Source organism: Pogoniulus pusillus, chromosome 17, assembly GCF_015220805.1.
Source record: "Pogoniulus pusillus isolate bPogPus1 chromosome 17, bPogPus1.pri, whole genome shotgun sequence".
NCBI classification, from domain to species: domain Eukaryota; kingdom Metazoa; phylum Chordata; class Aves; order Piciformes; family Lybiidae; genus Pogoniulus; species Pogoniulus pusillus.
In genome coordinates this window covers 23,547,650-23,571,004 of record NC_087280.1, presented here as the reverse complement: position 1 = coordinate 23,571,004, position 23,355 = coordinate 23,547,650, and the positions used below count along the sequence as shown (strand labels likewise).

The 23,355-nt window shown below is 55.4% G+C and overlaps 1 protein-coding gene across 12 annotated transcripts in view; it reads left to right on the top strand.

Annotated features, from left to right (window-relative positions):
* The window catches only part of NTRK3 (neurotrophic receptor tyrosine kinase 3), a 293,014-nt gene that overhangs the window by 72,851 nt on the left and 196,808 nt on the right, over positions 1-23,355 (top strand). For all 12 annotated transcript variants that reach the window (XR_010305437.1, XM_064158080.1, XM_064158077.1 and 9 more), the window contains 4 exons: positions 7,789-7,946; positions 12,363-12,505; positions 13,812-13,953; positions 16,655-16,951. Coding sequence is in view for 11 of the 12 variants with exons in the window: in XM_064158080.1 (XP_064014150.1) it covers positions 7,789-7,946; positions 12,363-12,505; positions 13,812-13,953; positions 16,655-16,951 (740 nt within the window). In the remaining variant the exon portion in view is untranslated. The remainder of the gene's footprint in view (positions 1-7,788; positions 7,947-12,362; positions 12,506-13,811; positions 13,954-16,654; positions 16,952-23,355) is intronic.

Here is a 23,355-nt window from a genome sequence, read left to right as displayed (position 1 = left end):
AGTAACTCCAGCCCTAATTCCCACAGCAGAGGCTGACCTTGACCAGCAGGGCTCAGGCTAATGTGTGCAGAGCTCTGCTAAGTCTGAAGCTGAGTGTGCACAGGGAAGCATCTAACACATGCAACAGCTCATAAACATTGGACTTAGAGCCTTTCTTATCCAGGAGTCACAGCTGCTTTCCTCTGTCGTGTCCTTGGCTTCCTTTGTCATCTCCTCAGAGAGCTCAGGGCTGGCACTATGAGAAATTCCTTCCCAGAAAGACCTGAGACTCTGGATCCAATTACATCTCTTGTAGCCCTCAGCATCTTGCCACCAGCACCCCCCTGCCAGCTTGCCCTGCAGGAGCTTTCTGCAGTGCTACAGAGACAGGCTTTGGGGGGGGATGGGGGACAGCAGTGTCCCTCTTAGTGCTGCAAGTCCAACTCCACATGGTCTGTGCTTCTGGAGCAAACCCTTCTTGCCACCAACAGCCACACTGATAGAGCTGTGGCCATGCAGTTGGGTCCCTGCCTGCTCTCTGAAATGGGTCAAGAACTTTCTGAGGGATGTTGCCCAGGGAGGCTGTGACACTGGCACAGGTTGAGGGTGGTGAGACACTGGCACAGGTTTCCCAGGGAGGTGTTGAGGACCAGATTGGATGAGGCCTTGAGTGACCTGTTCTAGTGGGAGGTGTCCCTGCCTATGGCATGGGGTTGGAACTGGCTGAGCTTTGAGGTCCCTTCCAACCTAAACCATTCTGTGATCCAGTTGGCAGCTGGCACTAGTGGTGTGCCTTAGGCATCAGTGCTGGGCCTGATCCTGTTCAGCCTCTTTATTGATGATCTGGACCATGGAATTGAGTCCAGCATCAGTAAGTCTGCAAATGACTTCAAGCTAGGAGCAGGTGTTGGTCTGTTGGAGGGTAGCAGAGCCCTGCAGAGGGACCTGGCCAGGCTGGATGGGTGGGCAGAGGCCAATGGGATGAGACTGAACAAGGCCAAGGGCAGGGTTCTACACTTTGGCCACAACAACCCCAAGCAGCACTACAGGCTGGGGACAGAGTGGCTGAGAGCAGGCAGGCAGAGAGGGAGCTGGGGGTGCTGGGAGAAAGGAGCTGAAGAGGAGGCAGCAGTGCCCAGGTGGCCACAACAACCCCAAGCATTGGAATGGGCTGCCCAGGGAGGTGGTGGAGTGGCTGTGGCTGGAGGTGTTGCAGCCAAGCCTGGCTGGGGCACTTAGTGCCATGGTCTGGTTGGTTGGGCAGGGCTGGGTGCTAGGTTGTACTGGAAGTCTGGGCAGGGACTATTGACAAGGTCTTGTCATGACAGGAGGAGGAGGAATGGGTTTGAAGTGGCAGAGGGGAGATTGAAACTGGATGTAAGGAAGAAGTTGTTTGCAGTGAGGGTAGTGAGACACTGGCACAGGTTGCCCAGGGAGGTTGTGGAGCACAGAAGCACCCAGTGTGATCCTTGATCTCATTCTGTGCTTCTGTGCTCCACTACCTCCCTGGAGGTGTTCAGGACCAGGTTGGATGAGGCTTTGAGTGACCTGTTCTAGTGATAGGTGTCCCTGCCTATGGCAGGGGATTGGAACTGGCTGAGCTTTGAGCTCCCTTCCAACCTAAACCATTCCATGAGCTTGGAGGTCTCTTCCAACCTGCTCGATTCTCTGCTCCTGTTACCTAACCCAGTTGTCAGCTTCCCTCTCCCTTTTCCATCCCACCCCATTCTGGCAGGGGGGTTAGGGAGAAGGTGGCTGGCTGCACTGCTGGGAGAAGCTCAGGTTCTGGGAGCTAAATGGACATGAAGGAAAGCAGAACTAGATTCCTGTGCTTGCTCTGCTGGGTGCTTGCTTTTTAGTTCTCAGGCACGGGGAAGAGCTCTTGGTCCCGAGGTAGGAAGAGTGTTTTAATTGCAAGCTTGTGAAGCCTTGGCAGCAGCTTTATGGGAATGAAAAGAGACAGGAGAAGTGTGGCAGGGATCTCCACTGCCCTCTGAGACACTTGAGCTGCAGACAGTTTTGTTTTAGCTGGTGGCTGGGGAGGCAGGGGGCAGGGAGTGTCTGGTTTTGCTGCCTAGCCTGAATGCAGTCCTGCTCTGTGTATGCCTGAGGCTCTGCCTGGCCTTTGAGTGCTGGGATGTTGCTGACATCCCTCTCCAGCACTGCTCCACCCTTGTGCAGGCTCTCCAGGCAGTGTGGGGAGGCAGTGGATACAGCTTTGTCCAGGGAATAAAGTTGGGCTTAGTCAGGCACCTGCAGCATCACTGTCTCTGAAGAGCTGACTTGGTGAGCTCATGGCTGTAGCCTTTCACATCACAGCTCACAGGATGTCAGGGGTTGGAAGGGACCCAAAGAGATCATCCACTCCAACCCCCCTGCCACAGCAGGGCCACACAATCTAGCTCAGGGCACACAGCAACACATCCAGACAGGCCTTGAGAGGCTCCAGAGAAGGAGACTCCACAACCTCTCTGGGCAGCCTGTGCCAGGGCTCTGGGATCCTTCCAGCCAAGAAGTTCCCCTTTGCATTGAGCTGGACCCTGCTGTGCTGCAGCTTCCATCCATTGCTGCTTGTCCTATCCCAGGGAGCAGTGAGCAGAGCCTGTCCCCCTCCTGACCCCCAGAGATTTAGAGACATTGATTCAATCCCCTCTCAGTCTTCTCCAGACCAAGCAGCTCCAGGTCCCTCAGCCTCTCTCCATCAGGCAGTGCTCCAGGATGCCACAGTTGGGCCACACACATGCAGGATGTAACAGCACCAAAAGCATAGCCCTGGTGGAGATCCCTGCTGCTTCCCCTCCCTTCCCTTGCATCTCCCTCACCCTCCCCTGCCCTGGATTCGAGGAGCCAGGTGGGATCCTCAGCTCTCTCATCGCTCCCTTGAACGAGTGTGGGGCAGGATTGCCTCAGTTTCCCTCTATCCCAAACACTCTGCAGGAGCTGTGCCTGGAGCCCAGCCTGTGCTTCACCTGGGGCTGGTGGATGTCTCTGGCTTGGGTGCACATTTGGTCCCTTTTTGGGGCCAGCTCCTTGGTGCAGGAACAGCTTTGCTGGTGCAGAGTGCTCAGCTCTTGTGGCTGTGATCCTTGCTGTTCCTCACAGGGCCTTTTCCACTTGAACCAAGACCTTCAGGAGGTGTGGGAGTGTGCACAGCTCCTGAGTGCCTGTAACCAAGCAATGCTTTGGCAGCATTTCCAGGCCCAGGGTTTGCTTGGCCTCTCCAGGAGTAATCTGTGCTGGGTGTGTCTCATGAGAAGGAGCCACTTGCCTCCATCCTCCCTGTGACTCTGTTGCACTGACAGCAGCAAAGACCTCTTGGCTGCCCTGTTGTGTGGTTCAGCATCAGCTTTTGTCCCTCCTGCTGTGGTGGGAGACATCCCAGTAGCCTGTGATGCTGTCTTCTGGTCTGATGGTGGGGTTTGGCCAGTGAGTGCCTTGTTATCCCTGAGGTGTTTCTCCTCCTTACAGAGAGTGGAAAATACACTTAGCTTAGCAAGCAGAATCACAGGCAGCAGAGATATGTGGCACAGAAGCAGTGGGAGACAGAGCTGGAAGGAGCTGCAGATCCTAATGATCCCTGCAAGGGAGGTGGTCAGGGGAGAGAAAGGGAGGTGCAGGTTTTGGGCAGGTGCAGGGGAGTGTGAGTGTGGAAACCTCTGTGCACCTCTCTAGAGAGCTACCTTCTGTGACAGGGCAGGCAGCAAGCAAGGAGGGAGGGCAGCTCCTGCCTGTCCAGAGTGCTTCTGCAATGGGTGCTAGAGGAAATGGGTGCTGCTGCTACTCACTGTGCCCTGCCAGCTGCTGGGGGCTGTTGGCACTGCCAGCTGGTGCTGGGAGGTAACTGGTGCAGAAGCCCCTGCAGGGGAGGCTTGGCTGGAGCCAGTTCCAGGCCTGCTGTTGGGGTGGGTTGTGAGTGGGTAAGTCCTGCTCTGGAGCCCACTGCTGCTGTGTTATTCGTGGCCCTTCATGAACTAGCAATGGGTGAGGAAGGTGCTGCCTGTTACAGACCTGCCCTTAGCTGCCAGGGCAGCAGCTCTCTTGGCAGTCCTGCTTCACCAGGGTGTTTCATGGAATCACAGAGTGGTTTTAGGCTGGAAGAGACCTCAGACATCATCTACTCCTACCCCTCTGCCACTCTCAACTAGCCCAGGTTGCTCAAGGCCTCATCCAACCTGGCCTGGAAAACCCCTAGGGAGGAGGCAGCCACAGCCTCCCTGGGCAGCCTGTGCCAGGCTCTCACCACCCTCTTACTGCAGATCTTCTTCCTCAGCTCCAGTCCAACCCTGCTCTACCTCAGCTCCAAACCATTCCCCTTGGCCTGTCTCAGACCCCCTCAGCACAAGTCCCTCTGCAGCTTCCCTGCAGGGTCCCTTCAGGCACTGGCAGACAGCTCTGAGGTTCCCCTGGAGCCTTCTCCTCTGCAGGCTGCACCCCCCCAGCTCCCTCAGCCTGTGCTCACAGCAGAGCTGCTGCAGCCCTGGGAGCATCCTCGTGGCCTCCTCTGGCCTCACTCCAGGAGCAGAGCTCCCCAGCCTCACACCCTGCAGAGGACACTGAGGAGCAGCAGTTCTCTCCTGCTGCCTCTGAGCTCCCCCCCAGCTGTCTGGGGGATCCAGCACACAGCTCCAGTTGCCTGCCCTGCCCCTAGCTGAGTCCCTGGCTCTTACCCATGCACCATCTACTGTGCCATGCTGCTAGCAGTGACCTGGCAGAATCCAGAGGGGAAGTGTGGTTTCATGGCTGTGCTGAAGAGGATGCAAATCCTCTGCAGCACCTCCTGTAGCAGTCAGGCAGTGTCCTGTCATTCAGGTGCCACCAAATTACTGTGGAATCTGCTTTGCTCTGTTCAATTCACTGCTTTGGCCTTTGAGTTGCTCGTCTGAGCCTTGTACCTGTCTTGCAGGAGCTTCTGTGCTCTTGACAGGAAAGGACTGAACTAATGAGAAGTCAGAGAGTGAGGCTGAGTCTGGTGTCTGTTCTTAAAACAGAAAAGCTAGCTGGCATTTGTTCTGTGAGAAGTGCTGGATTGGGTCCAGAGAAGGGCCACGAGGGTGATGAGAGGGCTGGAGCACCTCTCCTGCGAGGACAGGCTGTGAGAGACTTGGGGTGGTTCAGTTTGGAGAGGAGAAGTCACTGAGGAGACCACCTTGTGGCCTTCCAGTATCTGCAGGGGGCCACAAGGAAGCTGGGGAGGGACTCTTTAGGCTGTCAGGTAGGGATAGGGCTGGGGGGAATGGAACCAAGCTGGAAATGGGGAGACTTAGACTGGAGGTTAGGAAGAAGTTGTTCAGCATGAGGGTGGTGAGAGCCTGGTAGGGGTTGCCAAGAGAGGTGGTGGAAGCCTCATCCTTTAAGGTGTTTCAGGCCAGGCTGGATGAGGCTGTGGGCAGCCTGATCTAGTGTGAGGTGTCCCTGCCCATGGCAGGGGGTTGGAACTGCCTGATCCTTGTGGTCCCTTCCAGCCCTGACTGCTTCTGTGAGATTCAAAGTGGCTCTATTAGGGTTCAAATGCCCTTGGGCACTGCCAGAAGTTCCCTCCTCCTCCTCCTTCTGCAGTCCTGTGCTGCTGGCAGAGCAGCTGCATGTTTGGAAGGTTGCTCCCCAGTCCTTGCAGTTGGTGGAATTAATTTTGTAAAAGCAAGCATGAATTTTTCAGGAACATGTGGAGCAGCCCAGAAAGGAGCTTCTGCCTGTGTGACAGCAGGGTCTGAGGAGTGGTTTGATCTTTGGAGATGGCCTTCTGCTTTTGGGTGACTGAGCTCACCTTCTGCAGCTCCTCTGCTCCCTGCTCTCTCTTCACAGCTCTCTGGGGAAATCTTTTGTTTTTCAGAGTGGCTCTCCTGTGATTGTTGCAGCCCATGTTAGGGATTCTGTTTGTCACAGCTCACAGATGTCAGGGCTTGGAAGGGACCCAAAGAGCTCATCCAGTCCAAGCCCCCTGCCACAGCAGGACCACACAATCTAGCTCAGGGCACACAGCAACACATCCACACAGGCCTGTAAAAGCTCCAGAGAAGGAGACTCCACAACCTCTCTGGGCAGCCTGTGCCAGGGCTCTGGGACCCTTCCAGCCAAGCAGTTGCCCCTTGTGTTGAGCTGGAACCTGCTGTGCTGCAGCTTCCATCCATTGCTGCTTGTCCTATCCCAGGGAGCAGTGTCCCCCCCTCCTGTCCCCCCCTCCTGACCCCCAGCCCTTGTATAGTTATAGACATTGGTTCAATCCCCTCTCAGTCTTCTCTTCTGCAGCAGCAGCCCCAGGTCACTCAGCCTCTCCTCCTCAGTCACTGCTCCAGTCCCCTCATCATCCTTGCAGCCCTCCACTGGACTCTTCCTGTCCCTCTTAACCTGGGGAGCCCAAAACTGAACACTGAGCCTTGGGCCTCTCCTCCCTGCTGGGACCTGCCCCTGAGAGCCGTAAAGGGCTTTAAAAATGTAAATGGAATTGTTAATAGGTGGGAAAAATCAATTGTAATAAACAGCCCTGCTACATAAACTACATCTAAGTGTGCTTTAAGTGAAGTACATTAAAGGCAGTGCTGCTTTCCCATTGCTCCTGGCCAGGTCAGCAGGGTCTCAGTGCAGTGCAGCTTGATTTGATTAAAAAGCATTTATAGGCTGTTCATTAGCTCATGTCCCAGGTCACCAGGAGGCTGTGTCCCTACAAGGCACTCAGGAGAAGAGCTGCCAGCTTCACTGAGCACTGGTAGGGGCTGGAGGTGCAGGCTCTTGGACATCCTCTGAAGTGGGCTTGGAAAACATGAGTCAATACCTGAGGACAGTGGGGAAGCTGCCTGCTGCTTTGCTGTGGGGTGGATGTGTTGGGTCCTGCTCCTTTGCTGTGGGGTGGATGTGTTGGGTCCTGCTCCTTTGCTGTGGGGTGGATGTGTTGGGTCCTGCTCCTTTGCTGTGGGATGGATGTGTTGGGTCCTGCTCCTCTGCTGTGGGATGGATGTGTTGGGTCCTGCTCCTCTGCTGTGGGATGGATGTGTTGGGTCCTGCTCCTCTGCTGTGGGATGGATGTGTTGGGTCCTGCTCCTCTGCTGTGGGATGGATGTGTTGGGTCCTGCTCCTCTGCTGTGGGATGGATGTGTTGGGTCCTGCTCCTCTGCTGTGGGATGGATGTGTTGGGTCCTGCTCCTCTGCTGTGGGATGGATGTGTTGGGTCCTGCTCCTTTGCTGTGGGATGGATGTGTTTGGTCCTGCTCCTTTGCTGTGGGATGGATGTGTTGGGTCCTGCTCCTTTGCTGTGGGATGGATGTGTTGGGTACCTGGGTTGCTGTGGGATGGATGTGTTGGGTCCTGCTCCTCTGCTGTGGGATGGATGTGTTGGGTACCTGGGTTGCTGCGGGATGGATGTGTTGGGTCCTGCTCCTTTGCTGTGGGATGGATGTGTTGGGTACCTGGGTTGCTGTGGGATGGATGTGTTGGGTCCTGCTCCTTTGCTGTGGGGTGTATGTGTTGGGTACCTGGGTTGCTGCGGGAGCAGGCTGCAGATGTGCAGCTCTTGCGGTGAACGATGCTTCCTGTATCCCTGCGCTGCCCCGGGGGATGTAAGACCTCGTGTGAGCGCAGGAAGGAGGCTGTGTGAGCGCTGGGTGTGTAACCCCTGTGCCTCTGGAGGCAGAAGAGACATCAACAGCAAGTGCCAGAAGACCCCAGGCAAAGAGCATGCAGGAGGCTCTCCCTCAGCTCTAAAGGGGCCCTTGCAGCTGCGCGGTTGTGTCTTTGTTGGGGAGCCTGGAGCCAGCTGATGGCCCCGCTCGTCCTTCCCTACCCCACCCTCCTTTCTCATGCTCTCTCTGCCCGTAGGAAACTAGAGAGGAACCCTTTCAACTGCAGCTGTGACATCCGCTGGATCCAGCTGTGGCAGGAGAAGGGCGAGGCCAGCCTGCAGCGCCAGGAGCTGTACTGCATGAACGTGGACGCAGGCATCATCCGCCTGCAGGAGATGAACATCAGCCAGTGCGGTAAGGGCTGCTGGCTGCCAGGGGCACTGCCCTGCCTGCTGCCATCTGCCTGCGCAGCCTGGCCTGGCAGCGTGCCCAGCGTGTGGCCAAGGGCAGCAGAACACAGTTGGGGTAGTTTAGCCTGGAGAGGAGGAGGCTCAGGGCAGAGCTCATTGCTGTCTGCAGCTCCCTGCAGGGAGGCTGTAGCCAGGTGGGGTTGGGCTCTGCTGCCAGGCACCCAGCAACAGAACAAGGGGACACAGCCTGAAGCTGTGCCAGGGCAGGTCTAGGCTGGATGTTGTTAGGAAGTTGCTGGCAGAGAGTGATTGGCATTGGAATGGGCTGCCCAGGGAGGTGGTGGAGTGGCTGTGGCTGGAGGTGTTGCAGCCAAGCCTGGCTGGGGCACTTAGTGCCATGGTCTGGTTGGTTGGGCAGGGCTGGGTGCTAGGTTGGGCTGGCTGAGCTTGGAGCTCTCTTCCAACCTGGCTGATTCTATGATTCTGACTGCTCCAGGGGGCAGTTTGTGGGTGAGAAATGCTGCCTCTGAGGTCAGTGTGGGACTGCTGTGTGTGTGTGAGGAGGTTGGCTGGCCTGGGGCATTTCTGGCGCTGCAGTGTGGCTGCTGGTGATGAGCCTGCACCGGGAGGGATGTGTTTCACCTTGCTGCTCTTCTGTCTGACAGTTCATTGCTACAAGACTCTGCCACTGTGTCTTTTGCAACGCCTCCTAGGAAATACATCTCTTTATTCACTTGCTTTTGTTTTAGTCTTTTCCTTTCTTTTGTTTTCCCTAACTGAAAGCCCATATCTGCAGGGAAGAGGCAGCAGTGACTTTGTAACTCTTTCTCTTTCCTGCTGATGCTTTAAGAGAGTCCTGTGGTGCCCCAGGAGCAACGTGAGGCATGTTCAGAAATTACCCTTTCCTTTTCTTCCTCCTTCACCTTGTTCACACATCAGCTGTCTGTTCAGTGTCAGCCCTTGCTCTGCTATCCCCATTACTGGAAAGCCTCCCTTGCAGGGGAAGGGGAAGGAGCTGCACCTTCAGCAGAACAATTAAACTGTCTACATGCAAGCAGCTGTCAGGCTTGCAGGCTGAAAAAAAAGGAGGTGGAAAGAAAAGGAGGTGAAAAAATAAGGCAGGAAACCCAGAGGTTTTCTTTCTCTAACTGCTTTCTGCTCTAGGAATCTGGGGTCTGTTGGTTTTGCTGTCTGCAGCTCCCTGCAGGGAGGCTGTAGCCAGGTGGGGTTGGGCTCTGCTGCCAGGCATCCAGCAACAGAAGAAGGGGACACAGCCTGAAGCTGTGCCAGGGCAGGTCTAGGCTGGATGTTGTTAGGAAGTTGTTGTCAGAGAGAGTGATTGGCATTGGAATGGGCTGCCCAGGGAGGTGGTGGAGTGGCTGTGGCTGGAGGTGCTGAAGCCAAGCCTGGCTGGGGCACTTAGTGCCATGGTCTGGTTGGTTGGGCAGGGCTGGGTGCTAGGTTGGGCTGGCTGAGCTTGGAGCTCTCTTCCAACCTGCCTGATTCTGTGATTCCTGCAGCAGTAGCAGGCAACACCAGCAGGAGCAGTTGGATTTGCATGGCTTAGTTTATTTATGTCCCCTCAAGTTCATGCTGTCCCCCTTTTTCCTTCAGCTCTGGCAAGTGGCCAAAGAGTGCCTGCATGGGCTAAAAAAGATTGGAGTGTGCTGTAATTTCCTCCCTGCCTGGGAAGAATAATCCACGAGGATTAAAAGGGGAAGGAAAATAACAACAACAAAAAAAGCCTGAAGGATCAGGGACAGGAGAAAAGGTGACTGCAGCAGTGGTGCTGTTGGGCTCCAGGGGACAAGGAGGTGCTGATTCTTAGAGCCCAAATGTGCTGCCGTGCAGGGCAAGCATCTCCTCTGGCCTCGCAGTCTCCTTGGGGAGGAGCAGGGAGGCAGAGTGAGCTGCTTTCCTCTAGAGGGAGAGGCTTGCTGCTCAGGCGTTCAGAGCCCCCGGGGGGTGTTGTGACAACACCACCTTTGTCTTTGTCCTTTGATCCTGAGGGCTGCTGTAGCTTGGTGTGGCCCTGTTTGAAACCAGCGACCTGTTCTAGTGGGAGGTGTCCCTATGGAGGGGAGTTGAAACTGAGTGATCTGCGAGGTCCCTTCCAGCCAAAACTGAGTGATCTTCGAGGTCCCTCCCAACCAAAACTGAGTGATCTTTGAGGTCCCTTCCAGCCAAAACTGAGTGATCTTCGAGGTCCCTCCCAACTAAAACTGAGTGATCTTTGAGGTCCCTCCCAACCAAAACTGAGTGATCTTTGAGGTCCCTCCCAACCAAAACTGAGTGATCTTTGAGGTCCCTTCCAGCCAAAACTGAGTGATCTTTGAGGTCCCTTCCAGCCAAAACTGAGTGATCTTTGAGGTCCCTTCCAGCCAAAACTGAGTGATCTTCGAGGTGCCTCCCAACCAAAACTGAGTGATCTTCGAGGTCCCTCCCAACCAAAACTGAGTGATCTTCGAGGTCCCTCTCAGCCAAAACTGAGTGATCTTCGAGGTCCCTCCCAACCAAACCTGAGTGATCTTTGAGGTCCCTCCCAACCCTAAACCACTATGACTGAGGGAGCTGGGGATGGTTAGCTTGAAAAAGAGGAGGCTGAGGAGAGAGCTCCTTGCTGTCTACAGCTGCCTGAAGGGACATGTGTCAGGAATAATGGACTGGATGATCCTAGAGGTCTTTTCCAACCTGGTTGATTCTGTGACGTTGTGGAGAGGCTGCTGCTGGGCTCTGCTCACAGGGAATGGGAGTCAGGCCAAGGGGGAATGGCCTCAAGCTGAGGCTGGGGAGGTTTAGATTGGACATTAGGAAAAGAGAGTGGTCAGGGAGTGGAATGAGCTGCCCAGGGAGGTGGTGGAGTCAGCCAGCCTGGGTGTGTTTCAGGGTGGTTTGGCTGTGGTGCTTGGGGCTGTGGTTTAAGGTGAATCTTGTAGAGCAGGGTTCTAGGTTGGGCTTGGTGCTCCTGAGGGGCTTTGCCAACCTGCCTGGTGCTGTGGTTCTGTGATGTGTGTCCTTTTTATCTTCTCTCCATGGATTCTTGCTCACCTGTGCAGCTCTGCCAGACCTTGGCTGCTGCCTTGTTTCTCCTGGCATCCCCCCAAATCAGCCCAGTGCAGTTTCCCTCCTGCTGTAACTCCTTGGTGTCAACGGAAGGGTTGTGTGTCCCTGGCTTTGGGTTGTTGGGATGGATGCTGTGATGGGAAGGGTCCACTGCTGAGCTCTCTCCTGCCCTGCCTGATCAGTTTGCCTCTATGAAGAGCCCAGAAGACCTCCCCTGTGCGAGAAAGATGTTTGCCCTTCCTGCATCCAGTTCTGTCTGGTTTTGTGCTGTGAGATATTTGGCACCTGTGATGGCAAGGAAGGAAGTGGTGTAAATCAGAGGCACCATAAATCAGTGGATCTCTGCCACCAGCGAGGGAGAACAAGGGCACCTTGTGTAGGGAGAGCTGCAGTTAGTAGAGGGACACAGCCTTGGTCATCTTCTCTTGATTGTTATAAATCAGAGGGACATTTTCCTCCTGGGGGCTGCTGGGTGCTCTGTGCCTTGTCCCCAGAGGTGGGAATATTTTGCATCCTCTCCTAGCATGTGCAACTTCCCTGGAGCAGCTGCTCTGGGAGTGGAAGAGGTGGGAATTGGGGATTGTGCAAAGGGAAAAGCAGTCAGAACTGGACACTAGCTTTTGGAATTGAGTGTGATGGGAGGCTCTGTTCAGCTGGCACTTGTCTAACATCTGCAGTGCCTGGAGAAGAGGCTTCCAGGAGACCTTGTGGCAGCCTTTCAGTACCTGAAGGGGGTTCCAGGAGGGCTGGGGAGGGACTATTGACAAGGTCTGGTAATGACAGGAGGAGGAGGAATGGGTTTGGAGTGGCAAAGGGGAGATTGAAAGTGGATGTGAGGAAGAAGTTGCTTGCAGTGAGGGTGGTGAGACACTGGCACAGGTTGAGGGTGGTGAGACACTGGCACAGGTTAGGGTGGTGAGGCACTGGCACAGGTTGAGGGTGGTGAGACACTGGCACAGGTTGAGGGTGGTGAGACACTGGCACAGGTTTCCCAGGGAGGTTGTGGAGCACAGAAGCACCCAACGTGATCTTTGATCACGTTGGGTGCTTCTGTGCTCCACAACCTCCCTGAGAGTGTTGAGGACCAGGTTGGATGAGGCCTTGAGTGACCTGTTCTAGTGGGAGGTGTCCCTGCCTATGGCATGGGGTTGGAACTGGCTGAGCTTTGATCTCCCTTCCAACCTAAACCATTCTTTGTCACCAAGCAGGACAAAGCCACTCTCTTCTCTCCTGCTACTCATCCTGGGCTGCGGGAGGCTGACTTGGGGGGAAAAAAGCTTGGTGGGATCTGGGTCCTTTGGCTGGAAGTAAGCACCTCTGCTCCCCACCTAAGCACCTTGCTGTTTGTCTCTCCTAGACCTCCCTGAGATCAGTGTGAGCCATGTGAACCTGACAGTGAGGGAAGGGGAGAATGCAGTCATCACCTGCAACGGCTCGGGCTCGCCGCTGCCCGACGTCGACTGGACGGTGGCAGATCTCCACTCCATCAACACACACCAGGTAGGGGCTGCCTCTCTGCAACTGCCTGAAAGGAGGTTGTTGCCAGCCTGGGGTTGGGCTCTTCTGCCTGGCAAATAGTGACAGGACGAGAGGACGCAGCACCAGGGCAGGCTCGGGCTGGATGTGAGGAAGAAGTTCGTCACAGCAAGAGTGATTGGCATTGGAATGGGCTGCCCGGGGAGGTGGTGGAGTCCCCAGTCCTGGAGGGGTTCAAACAAAGAGTGGGTGAGGCACTTGGTGCCATGGGTTAGTTAATGAGAAAGGTTAGGGGATAGATTGGACTTGATGACCTCAGAGGTCTTTTCCAACCTGGTTGACTCTGTGGTTAAGGGAGTGGAACATCTCCCTGATGAGGAGAGCCTGAGGGAGCAGAGGCTCTGTAGTTGGGAGAGGAGGAGGCTAAAGGGTGACCTCATTCATGTTTATAAACACCTCAGAGGTGAGTGGCAGGAGGCTGGAGCCAGGCTCTGCTGGGTGATGCCCAGTGGCAGCACAAAGGGCAGTGGGTGGGAGATGAGGCATAGGCAAATCCATGGAAACACAAGGAAAAGTTTTTTCACTGTGGGGCTGCAGAGCCCTGGAGCAGGCTGCACAGAGAGGTTGTGGAATCTCCTTCCCTGGAGACTACCAAAACCCACCTGAATGTGTTCCTGTGTGACCTGCCCTGGGTGCTCCTGCTCTGGCAGGGGTGGTTGGGCTGGATGAACTTTTGAGGTTCCTCCCAGCCCCTAACATTCTGTGATTCTGTGCCTTCAGGGCTGCCTTGTGCCCAGTGTGGCAAGGGCAAGGCATTTGCCAGGGGTTCCCCAGACCTCTGCAAGGCAAAGGGTTGGGTGGAAGGGTGGTGGAGACTGCTGTGAGGAAGGTGAATTGGTTCTGTTCAAGGGAAAACTGAGGCTGTGCTCTACCTGTATGAGAACCTGGGAACTACCTGAAGGCAGCAAACCCTTCCTGTGGTCTGGCTGGCACAGTGAAGATGAGACAGCTTTGTGTATCTGTGCTCCCCAGCTGAATTGGTTCATGTCTCTCCTGTGGAATCACCTATTCACAGAGGTGTCAGCAGCAGCTGAAATAGGCAGCTCACCAAACTTGCCAAGATGTGAGCCCAGCTTGACCTGTGCTACAACACTTTGTCTCTCTCCCCCCCTTAAGATGTGGGAGGAAACCTCTCCTTTTGCACAGATCCCAGCTGCCCTTGGACTTTGGAGGATGGAAAACTGCACTCCTCATCTGCTGGGGACAGCAGCTGGGAGGAGAGGGGCTGCCAGAGGCTGATCTCTGCCTGTATTCTCTCTGGGATTTTTAGACCAACCTCAACTGGACCAACGTTCATGCCATCAATCTGACCTTGGTGAATGTCACCAGTGAGGACAATGGGTTCCTGCTTACCTGCATTGCTGAGAACGTGGTGGGCATGAGCAATGCCAGTGTGCTGCTCACCGTCTACTGTAAGTAGCAGTGGAGAGACCTTAACCACCTACAGGCTGGAGGGCTGCCCTGGGAACTCTTTGAATGCATGGCCACTTGCCACCTGCTCTTGTGGGTGAGGAGTGGGAGCTGAATGCAGTGAGGAGGAGGAGGAGGAACCTTGCACAGATGCTATGGAGCTGAATTTTTGCTTTCCTGCTGCTTCCTTTGATGCAGAGAGGAGCCCTGGAGCAGGGGAGGAGCAGTGGTGCCATGCTGGTGGTGCATCTCTCTCCACTCATCTCCTGGGACATCCAGCAGAGTACAGGGAAAGCCACAGAAGGATTAGAACTCTGTTTACAGACACAGAGGTGCCCTCCCTGATGCTGTGTGAGGGGTTAAATGTGTCACCCTTGCTAAAGCAAATGAATCACCCCTGGAGGTGTTCAAGAGAAGACTGGATGAGGCACTTAGTGCCATGGTCTAGTTGAGTGGCTGGGGCTGGGGGATAGGTTGGGCTGGATGAGCTTGGAGGTCTCTTCCAACCTGCTTGATTCTATGATTCTCTGAGTCTTGCCTTTGGTTTGAGGGGTACTGAGAGCTTCCCCCCAGCTCTGTTCCCACAAATGCCATGTAAACAGGCACATGGCAAATTCCAGCTGTGCACTTTTAGCTGCAAGTAGCCACACTTTCTTTGTGCTTTCTAATAAACCTTAACACAAACCTGACCTTAAGAGGAAGTTTACACAGCTTTGTGCTCCCAAGCAGCTGAGATTTACTATATGTTGCTGTGTCTGTAATATTTGCCCTGACTCTATAGCTGCAAAATCTGTCTCCCAGCTTCAACCTTGCCAGGTGGAGTAGGAAAGTATGGGGGGTTCTGGCTGGGCTTGGTGAGCCCACACATGTCCTGAGCAGTACAGGAGCCGTGGGATACTGTAGACAAGGCAGTCATAAAGAGGAGACCAAAAGAAGAACAGATGCTTTACTGCTTTCATCATTTCCCCAGTTAAGTGCCATTGAAGGCTTGAAGAATGGAGGTGATGAAGGTTCAGATCAGCCTGAGAGGTGCCTGGGCAGCAGGCAGGGGGGTTCTGTTCTGCTCCTTAGCATCTTTTTCTGCATGCCTTAGCCAGCACCGTGGCCATGCCTGTTCTCGCCCATGTCACCCTGCAAGCTCCTGGCAGTCTCTGCTGCTCCTGCTCCTGTTGCCCAGACCCATTACTTGGGCTGGAATCTCAAGCTGATCAGATCTGGGTTTGTGTGTGGGGGTGGCTGCCTGGTTTGAATCCTCCTTGCCAGGAAGATGTGAGCAAGCCCCATGTGGATCTGAGCTTGCGAGCGAAGGGAGGTGGCTGGGACACAGCTCTGTGGCTCAGGGTGTCTGGGGGCTAGTGGGAGAATGCTGCTCAGCTCCAACCAGCTCTGCACACTTTGCTCTTCTACCACCTTCGAGTCTGTTTCCCAGAGCTGGTGCAATGTTCTTGTTCCTCGGGGGTGCCTCGGGGGTTGCCTTTGCAGCTGGATGGGGCCAGCACAAGGAGTGTTTCGGGGAAGTCTGACGTCCCTTTGTGTCCTGTCTATGCACAGAACTCTGCTCAGACTTTGCCAGCCTTGGGGTTTGGGACCTCACCTGTAGGTGTTGCAGAGCTTCAGAAGCATCTTTGCAATTCTTGGGGTGTCCCAGAGGGGTGAGGGGGGAAGGCAGTGCATAAGCAATAAATGGCAGGTGGAGCCCCTGCTGTTCTCTCCCCTCTCCCTCTCTCCTCCCGTTAATTCAAAGCCCCCTGAGGGCGTTGGGTGGCTGAGAGCTCCTCTGGGATCTTCGGTGCAGCCAGAGCCCCCTAGGACAGGCAGTCGCTGAGGGGTGTTTGGTTCCACAGCTATGCAGCCCAAAACTGCTCCGTGTGGCTGAGGAGCTCCCCCGGGAGCCCTGCAGGTGTGTAAGGCAGCAGTGCTGCAGCAGGGTATCCTCCTTAGCAGCTGCAGGTGGCCTCCCTGGGATCATGAGGATGCTCAGAGGCTGCAGCAGCTCTGCTGGGAGCACAGACTGAAAGAGTTGGGGCTGTGCAGGCTGGAGCAGAGGAGGCTCCCAGGGGACCTTCTTGTGGCCTTCCAGCATCTGAAAGGGGCTACTAAAAAGCTGGGGAGGGACTTTTGAGGCTGTCAGGGAGTGGCAGGAGTGGGGGGAATGGAGCAAAGGTGGAGGTGGGGAGAGTGAGGCTGGAGGTGAGGAGGAAGTTGTGGAGCAGGAGAGTGGTGAGAGGCTGGAATGGGTTGCCCAGGGAGGTGGTTGAGGCCCCATGGCTGGAGGTGTTTGAGGCCAGGCTGGCTGAGGCTGTGTGCAGCCTGCTCTAGGGTAGGGTGTCCCTGGGCATGGCAGGGGGGTTGGAAGTGGCTGCTCCTTGTGGTCCCTTCCAACCCTGACTGATTCTGTGATCCCTTGAGGCAAGTAGTAGGTGTGTGGACTGGGCAGCTCCCATCTTGTCTGTTGGCTGCAGGAAGGCCCCATCCCTGCTGTTAATTTGTCCCCCTGTCCAGTGAGCTGGCTGTGGTTCAGCTCCTCCTCCTGGAGGGGACCCGAGGGAGAGGTTGTTGTGGCATCACACTGCCACTGCACAGAGATCCACGGGAGGAGCAGAAGGAAAAAGGGACTTTGGGGGTGGCTTTTTGCAGTAGCCTCCCCCTGCCTGGGGTGAGTGGAGCTGTGCTGTCAGCCTGCCATGTTTCTCTCTCTGCCAGATCCCCCTCGCATCCTGACTCTGGAGGAGCCAGTGCTGCACATGTACCACTGCATTGCCTTTGCAGTGCACGGGAACCCAGCTCCCACCCTGCACTGGCTGCACAACGGCCAGCTCCTCAGAGAGACAGAGATCATCCACATGGAGTTCTACCAGCAAGGGGAAGTGTCTGAGGGCTGCCTGCTCTTCAACAAACCCACTCACTACAACAACGGCAACTACACCATCGTGGCCACCAACCAGCTGGGCTCAGTCAACCAAACCATCAAAGGACACTTCCTTGAGAAGCCCTTTCCAGGTAGGATCAGCACTGGGTCTGGTGCTGTTCAACATCTTCATCAAGGACATTGATGAGGGGACAGTGTCTGCTCAGCAGGTTTGCTGATGGCACCAAGCTGGGAGGCTTGGCAGAGACAGCTGCAGGCTGTGAGGCCATCCAGAGCCCTGGACAGGCAGAGCTGGGCACAGAGGGACCAGATGAGGCTCAACAAGGACAAGTGCAGAGTCCTGCACCTGGGGAGGGATAACAAACTGCACCAGCACAGGCTGGGAGGTGACTGCTGGAGAGCAGCCCTGTGGAGAGGGACCTGGGAGTGCTGGGGGAGAGCATCCATGGCACAGCAATGTGCCCTGGGGGCCAAGAGGGACAATGGGGACCTGGGGGGCATTAAGCAGAGTGTGTGCAGCAGACCCAGGGAGGTTCTCCTCCCCTTCTACTCTGCCCTGGTGAGATCTCACCTTGAGTCCTGCCTTCAGTTTTGGGCTGCCCAATTGAAGAGGGACAGGGATCTGCTGGAGAGAGTCCAAGGGAGGGCTGTGAGGATGATGAGGGGACTGGAGCACTGCCTGGTGAGGAGAGGCTGAGGGCCCTGGGGCTGCTTAGTCTGCAGAAGAGAAGACTGAGAGGGGATCTAATCAATGTCTGTAACTCTCTGAGGGCTGGGGGTGAGGAGGGGGGGACAGGCTCTGCTCACTGCTCCCTGGGATAGGACAAGCAGCAATGGATGGAAGCTGCAGCACAGCAGGTTCCAGCTCAACACAAGGGGCAACTTCTTGGCTGGAAGGGTCCCAGAGCCCTGGCACAGGCTGCCCAGAGAGGTTGTGGAGTCTCCTTCTCTGGAGCCTTTCCAGGCCTGTCTGGATGTGTTGCTGTGTGCCCTGAGCTAGATTGTATGGTCCTGCTGTGGCAGGGGGGTTGGACTGGATGATCTCTTTGGGTCCCTTCCACCCCCTGCCATGCTGTGAGCTGTGATATTCAGTTTGTGCCATTAGGGTTGCCTGCAATCCACAGCTTCTGCCATGGTCTTGACAACAACCCTTGCCCTTGACTACTCCAAGATGGCCTTTGAGCAGCAGGTTGGAAGAGAGGACCTTTGGAGGCCTCTTCTGACCATCTGGATTCCCCTGCTCTCCTCCTTTGGTGTCACAGCTCCTCAGTGCAGAGAGAGCCACTACGTGGCGTGGGGACTTGTGCTGTGCAGCACATTCTGTGGTGGATTTGTTTTGATGTTTTTTAAGGACCTTTAGGGATTTCAGCAGGAATAGGATGGAATTTTGGCCAGTTGTTTTGGGTGCCCTCTGGGGTGTCCTAAAGAGGCTGCCCAATTGCTTGTGAAAGAGCTTTTAGATGGGGCTGCTGCTTAGAAGCCAGAGCAGGGGAAGCCTTTTGAAGTGATGCAATTCTTCCTTTCAATGGTGGTGGGTTTTTTTTTTTCCCCTTGTAGCTTGCATTTGTGCAGTGATTTGAAGCAGGCTGCAGCAGTGTCAGGCTTGTTTTCTCTCTGGCTGTGACATGTGCAATTGCAGAGTGACAGGCCTACAAAAGCTGCCACGGCTCAATTAGGCACTTCCCAGCAGCTTGCTGGGGATTCTTCTCTGACTGCTTGGAATTCCCACTTGTAGTCTGCAGTGATTCAGGGCTCAGCTGCAACAGCCAACAGCTGAGGACATGAATTATAGGTTCACAGCGTGGTCAGGCTTGGAAGGGACCTCCAAAGGTCATAGAATCATGGCATCAGGCAGGGCTGGAAGGGACCACAAGGATCAGCCAGTTCCAAGCCCCCTGCCATGCCCAGGGACACCCTACCCTAGAGCAGGCTGCCCACAGCCTCAGCCAGCCTGGCCTCAAACACCTCCAGCCATGGGGCCTCAACCACCTCCCTGGGCAACCCATTCCAGCCTCTCACCACTCTCATGCTTAACAACTTCCTCCTCACCTCCAGCCTCACTCTCCCCACCTCCACCTTTGCTCCATTCCCCCCAGTCCTATCACTCCCTGACAGCCTCAAAAGTCCCTCCCCAGCTTTCTTCAGATGCTGGAAGGCCACAAGAAGGTCCCCTGGGAGCCTCCTCTGCTCCAGCCTTAACAGGGTCATCCAGTCCAACCCCCACTGCAGCCAGCAGGGACATTGTCCACCAGATCAGCTTGCCCTGAGCCCTGTTGAGCATCACCTTGCCTATCTCCAGGGCTGGGGCTTCAGCCACCTCCCTGGCAACCTGTTCCAGTGTTCCACTGCCTTCCTGGTGCAGGACTTGTTGCTAACATCCAATCTAAATCAGCTCTGCTCTTCTCTAGCCTGAAGCCATTGCCCCTTGTCCTGTCACCACAGGCCTTTGCAAACAGTCTCTCTCCTTCCTTTTTGCAGCCCCTTTCAGGTATTGGAAGGCCTCTGTTATGTCTCCCTGGAGCCTCCTCTTCTCCAGGCTGAACAACCCCAGCTCCCTCAGCTTGTCCTCATAGCAGACAGTGCGGCACTGGGGAGTACTCTTGGAGGAGCATGGAGGGTGCCACTCTGCTCCCTGGCATTGCAACACCACTCTGGCCATCAGGGAGTTAAGATCCATGCGTGCTGCTGCCTCCAGGAATGCAGCCCTGAGAAAGTGGCAGCTCCAAATTGGCCCCTGCAGCCCAGAGAAAATCCAGCAAAATAGGGCATTTGCTAAATATAGAAGAAAATAGCCCCAGTGCTCTCATTCATGATTCCTCTCACACCATATATGTACACGGAGCTTCCCCACAGGTCACACGGCCTGAGTGCAGCCCCACAGCTCTGCCTCCAAGGGCTGGCATTGAACACAGCAGCTCATATGGATGGGAGTAGGAAATTGGTGCTCTGCCTTGGAGCACGATGCCCTTTTTGGCCACCTGACATATTGTTTCCTTCTGTTAGAGCAGTCCTGTTCAACCTCTTTGTTGGTGATCTGGACCAGGGGTTGAGTCCAGCAGCTGTGAGTTTGCAGATGACACCAAGCTAGGAGCAGCTGTGGAGCTGTTAGAGGGTAGCAGAGCCCTGCAGAGGGACCTGGCCAGGCTGGATGGGTGGGCAGAGGCCAATGGGATGAGACTGAACAAGGCCAAGGGCAGGGTTCTGCACTTTGGCCACACCAACCCCAAGCAGCACTACAGGCTGGGGCCAGAGTGGCTGAGAGCAGCCAGGCAGAGAGGGAGCTGGGGGTGCTGGGAGAGAGGAGCTGCAGAGGAGGCAGCAGTGCCCAGGTGGGCAGCAAAGCCAATGGCATCCTGGGCTGGCTCAGGAGCAGTGTGGGCAGCAGGACAAGGGAGGTTCTTCTGCCCCTGTGCTCAGCACTGCTCAGGCCACACCTGGAGTGCTGTGTCCAGTTCTGGGCTGCTGAATTCAGGAGAGGTGTTGAGGTGCTGGAAGGTGTTTGGAGAAGGGCAGCAAGGCTGGGGAGGGGCCTGGAGCACAGCCCTGTGAGGAGAGGCTGAGGGAGCTGGGGGTGTGCAGCCTGCAGCAGAGGAGGCTCAGGGCAGAGCTCATTGCTGTCTGCAGCTGCCTGCAGGGAGGCTGTAGCCAGGTGGGGTTGGGCTCTGCTGCCAGGCACCCAGGGACAGAACAAGGGGACACAGCCTGGAGTTGTGCCAGGGCAGGTCTAGGCTGGATGTTGTTAGGAAGTTGTTGTCAGAGAGAGTGATTGGCATTGGAATGGGCTGCCCAGGGAGGTGGTGGAGTGGCTGTGGCTGGAGGTGTTGCAGCCAAGCCTGGCTGGGGCACTTAGTGCCATGGTCTGGTTGGTTGGGCAGGGCTGGGTGCTAGACTGGGCTGTGTGAGCTTGGAGCTCTCTTCCAGCCTTCTTGGACCTATGGTTAAGAGCAGCAGCTTGATCCAAATATAGGTGGGTGAGGAGGTGTGCAGCTTTGCACTCTCAGCTCTGTCAGGTCCCCCTTGGTGTCTTCACCTGCACATCTGTGAAATGGGGACAGCTCTTAAGTAGGTCCTGGACCTCCATAAAAGGAGGCAGAGAGATCTGCTGCTCCAGGGGGCTGGCTTTGGGAAGGAATCTGAGCCATGCCCTGGTGTGGTGCTTGAAGAGCCTCTTGTGTCAGTGGGCATGGGAGAACAGGGAAAGCAGATGAAATGTGCTGAAGGGCTCCTGGGCTGTTCTCACGGGGAACTGGAGACAGAACGAGGGGGAATGGCCTCAGGCTGAGGCTGGGGAGGTTTAGATTGGACATTAAAAAGTTGTTTTTCACAAGAGGGTGGTTAGGGACTGAAATGAGCTGCCCAGGGAGGTGGTGGAGTCCCCCAGCCTGGATGTGTTTGAGAGTGATTTGGATGTGGTGCTTGGGGCCATGGTTTAAGGTGGATCCTGTACTGTAGGGCTCTAGATTGGATCCTGAGGGGCTCTGCCAGCATGCATGGTGCTGAGATTCTGTGATTGCCCTTGTGAGTGCCTCCTTACCCACTGCCTTCTGGGGGTGGTGGACTGAGAGGAGATCTAATCAATGTCTCTAAATCTCTGGGGGTCAGGAGGGGGGGACAGGCTCTGCTCACTGCTCCCTCGAATAGGACAAGCAGCAATGGATGGAAGCTGCAGCACAGCAGGTTCCAGCTCAACACAAGGGGCAACTGCTTGGCTGGAAGGGTCCCAGAGCCCTGGCACAGGCTGCCCAGAGAGGTTGTGGAGTCTCCTTCTCTGGAGCTTTCCAAGGCCTGTCTGGCTGTGTTGCTGTGTGCCCTGAGCTAGATTGTGTGGTCCTGCTGTGGCAGGGAGGTTGGACTGGATGATCTCTTTGAGTCCCTTCCAACCCCTGACATCCTCTGAGCCTGTGATCCCTATCAAATTCACAAAGGTTAATACCACTGTGGTGAGTGCTCAGTTCCTTGGGAGCTTCTCAGTGAACTCAAGTTGACTCAAATCTCAACAGGAGCCAGCAGTGTGCACTTGCAGACCAGAAAGCCAAGCAGAGCCTGGGCTGCAGCAGCAGCAGTGTGGCCAGCAGGGCCAGGGAGGGGATTCTCTCCCTCTGCTCTGCTCTGCTGAGACCCCACCTGGAGTCCTGCATCCAGCTCTGGAGCCCCTTGATAAGAAGGATGTGGAGATGCTGGAGTGTGTCCAGAGCAGGGCCAGGAGGATGCTCAGAGGCTGCAGCAGCTCTGCTGGGAGCACAGACTGAAAGAGTTGGGGCTGTGCAGTCTGGAGCAGAGGAGGCTCCCAGGTGACCTTCTTGTGGCCTTCCAGCATCTGAAGAAATCTGGGGAAGGACTTTTGAGGCTGTGAGGGAGTGAGAGGACTGGGGGGAATGGAGCAAAGGTGGAGGTGGGGAGAGTGAGGCTGGAGGTGAGGAGGAAGTTGTTGAGCAGGAGAGTGGTGAGAGGCTGGAATGGGTTGCCCAGGGAGGTGGTTGAGGCCCCATGGCTGGAGGTGTTTAAGGCCAGGCTGGCTGAGGCTGTGTGCAGCCTGCTCTAGGGTAGGGTGTCCCTGGGCATGGCAGGGGGGTTGGAACTGGCTGCTCCTTGTGGTCCCTTCCAACCCTGCCTGATTCTATGGAATGTTCTCTCCTCTGCTTTAGGCTCCAGAAAATAAAGCTTGGTGGGGAGAAAAGCTGCTTTTTTCTCTGTGTGTTTCTGCTGAATTTGCTTAGTCCAGCAGGAAAAAAAAATGGGAAGGGAAAAATATAAAATCAGGGAGAGTTTTACAACCAGAGCCTGCTTGAATGGTGTAAGAAAAAAGCCCCAAACCAGGCTCCAAGTGAAACATTTCTCCTCCCCTCCCTGTTTTTTTTGCTCCCTCTTCCTAGCCAAATCCAAGAGAAGTTACTCTTCTGCTTGTTTGAAACCAAAATATTTTTCCAGGGTCTCTTTTTTTCCCCCCCTCTTGCTTTAGAAAATCCTGCTTGTCACCCAGGGGCTGCTTTAAGCTTCCTTTCCAAACCTTCAGCCTGAACATTTCAGTGTCCTTCCAGCAGCCCTCTGCCAGCAAAGCTGTGTAAACTCCAGTTAATATCAGGCTCAGCTTCTTACACGGGCAAGGGACTGGAAAGCTGATGTTACTCTCATGCTATGTAAACTGAGTGTCACCAGGAGCTTTAGACCTCATCATTGAGCCCTCAGCTGCCTTTGGAGCTGCAGGAGCTTTGCTGAATAGACTTGGAGCAGGCAAGAGGCTGACAGCAGGGACTGGAGGAGTTTTCTTGGGCAGGAGGCAGCTCTGGGGCAGCCACAGCCTCTGTGTCCAGCTCAGATGTTGTTTGCTTTCATGGGCAGGTTGTGAAGAAGAGGTCAGAGGAGGTCTCATCTAATCCACTGCCTCAGACTGGGCTCTTCTCCTTGGGAGCTGGTCCCTGACAGCAGGGACTGGAGGGGTTTACTTGGGCAAGAGGCAGCTCTGGGCAGTCACAGCTTCTGTGTCCAGCTCAGATGTTGTTTGCTTTCATGGGCAGCTCATGAAAAAGAGGTCAGA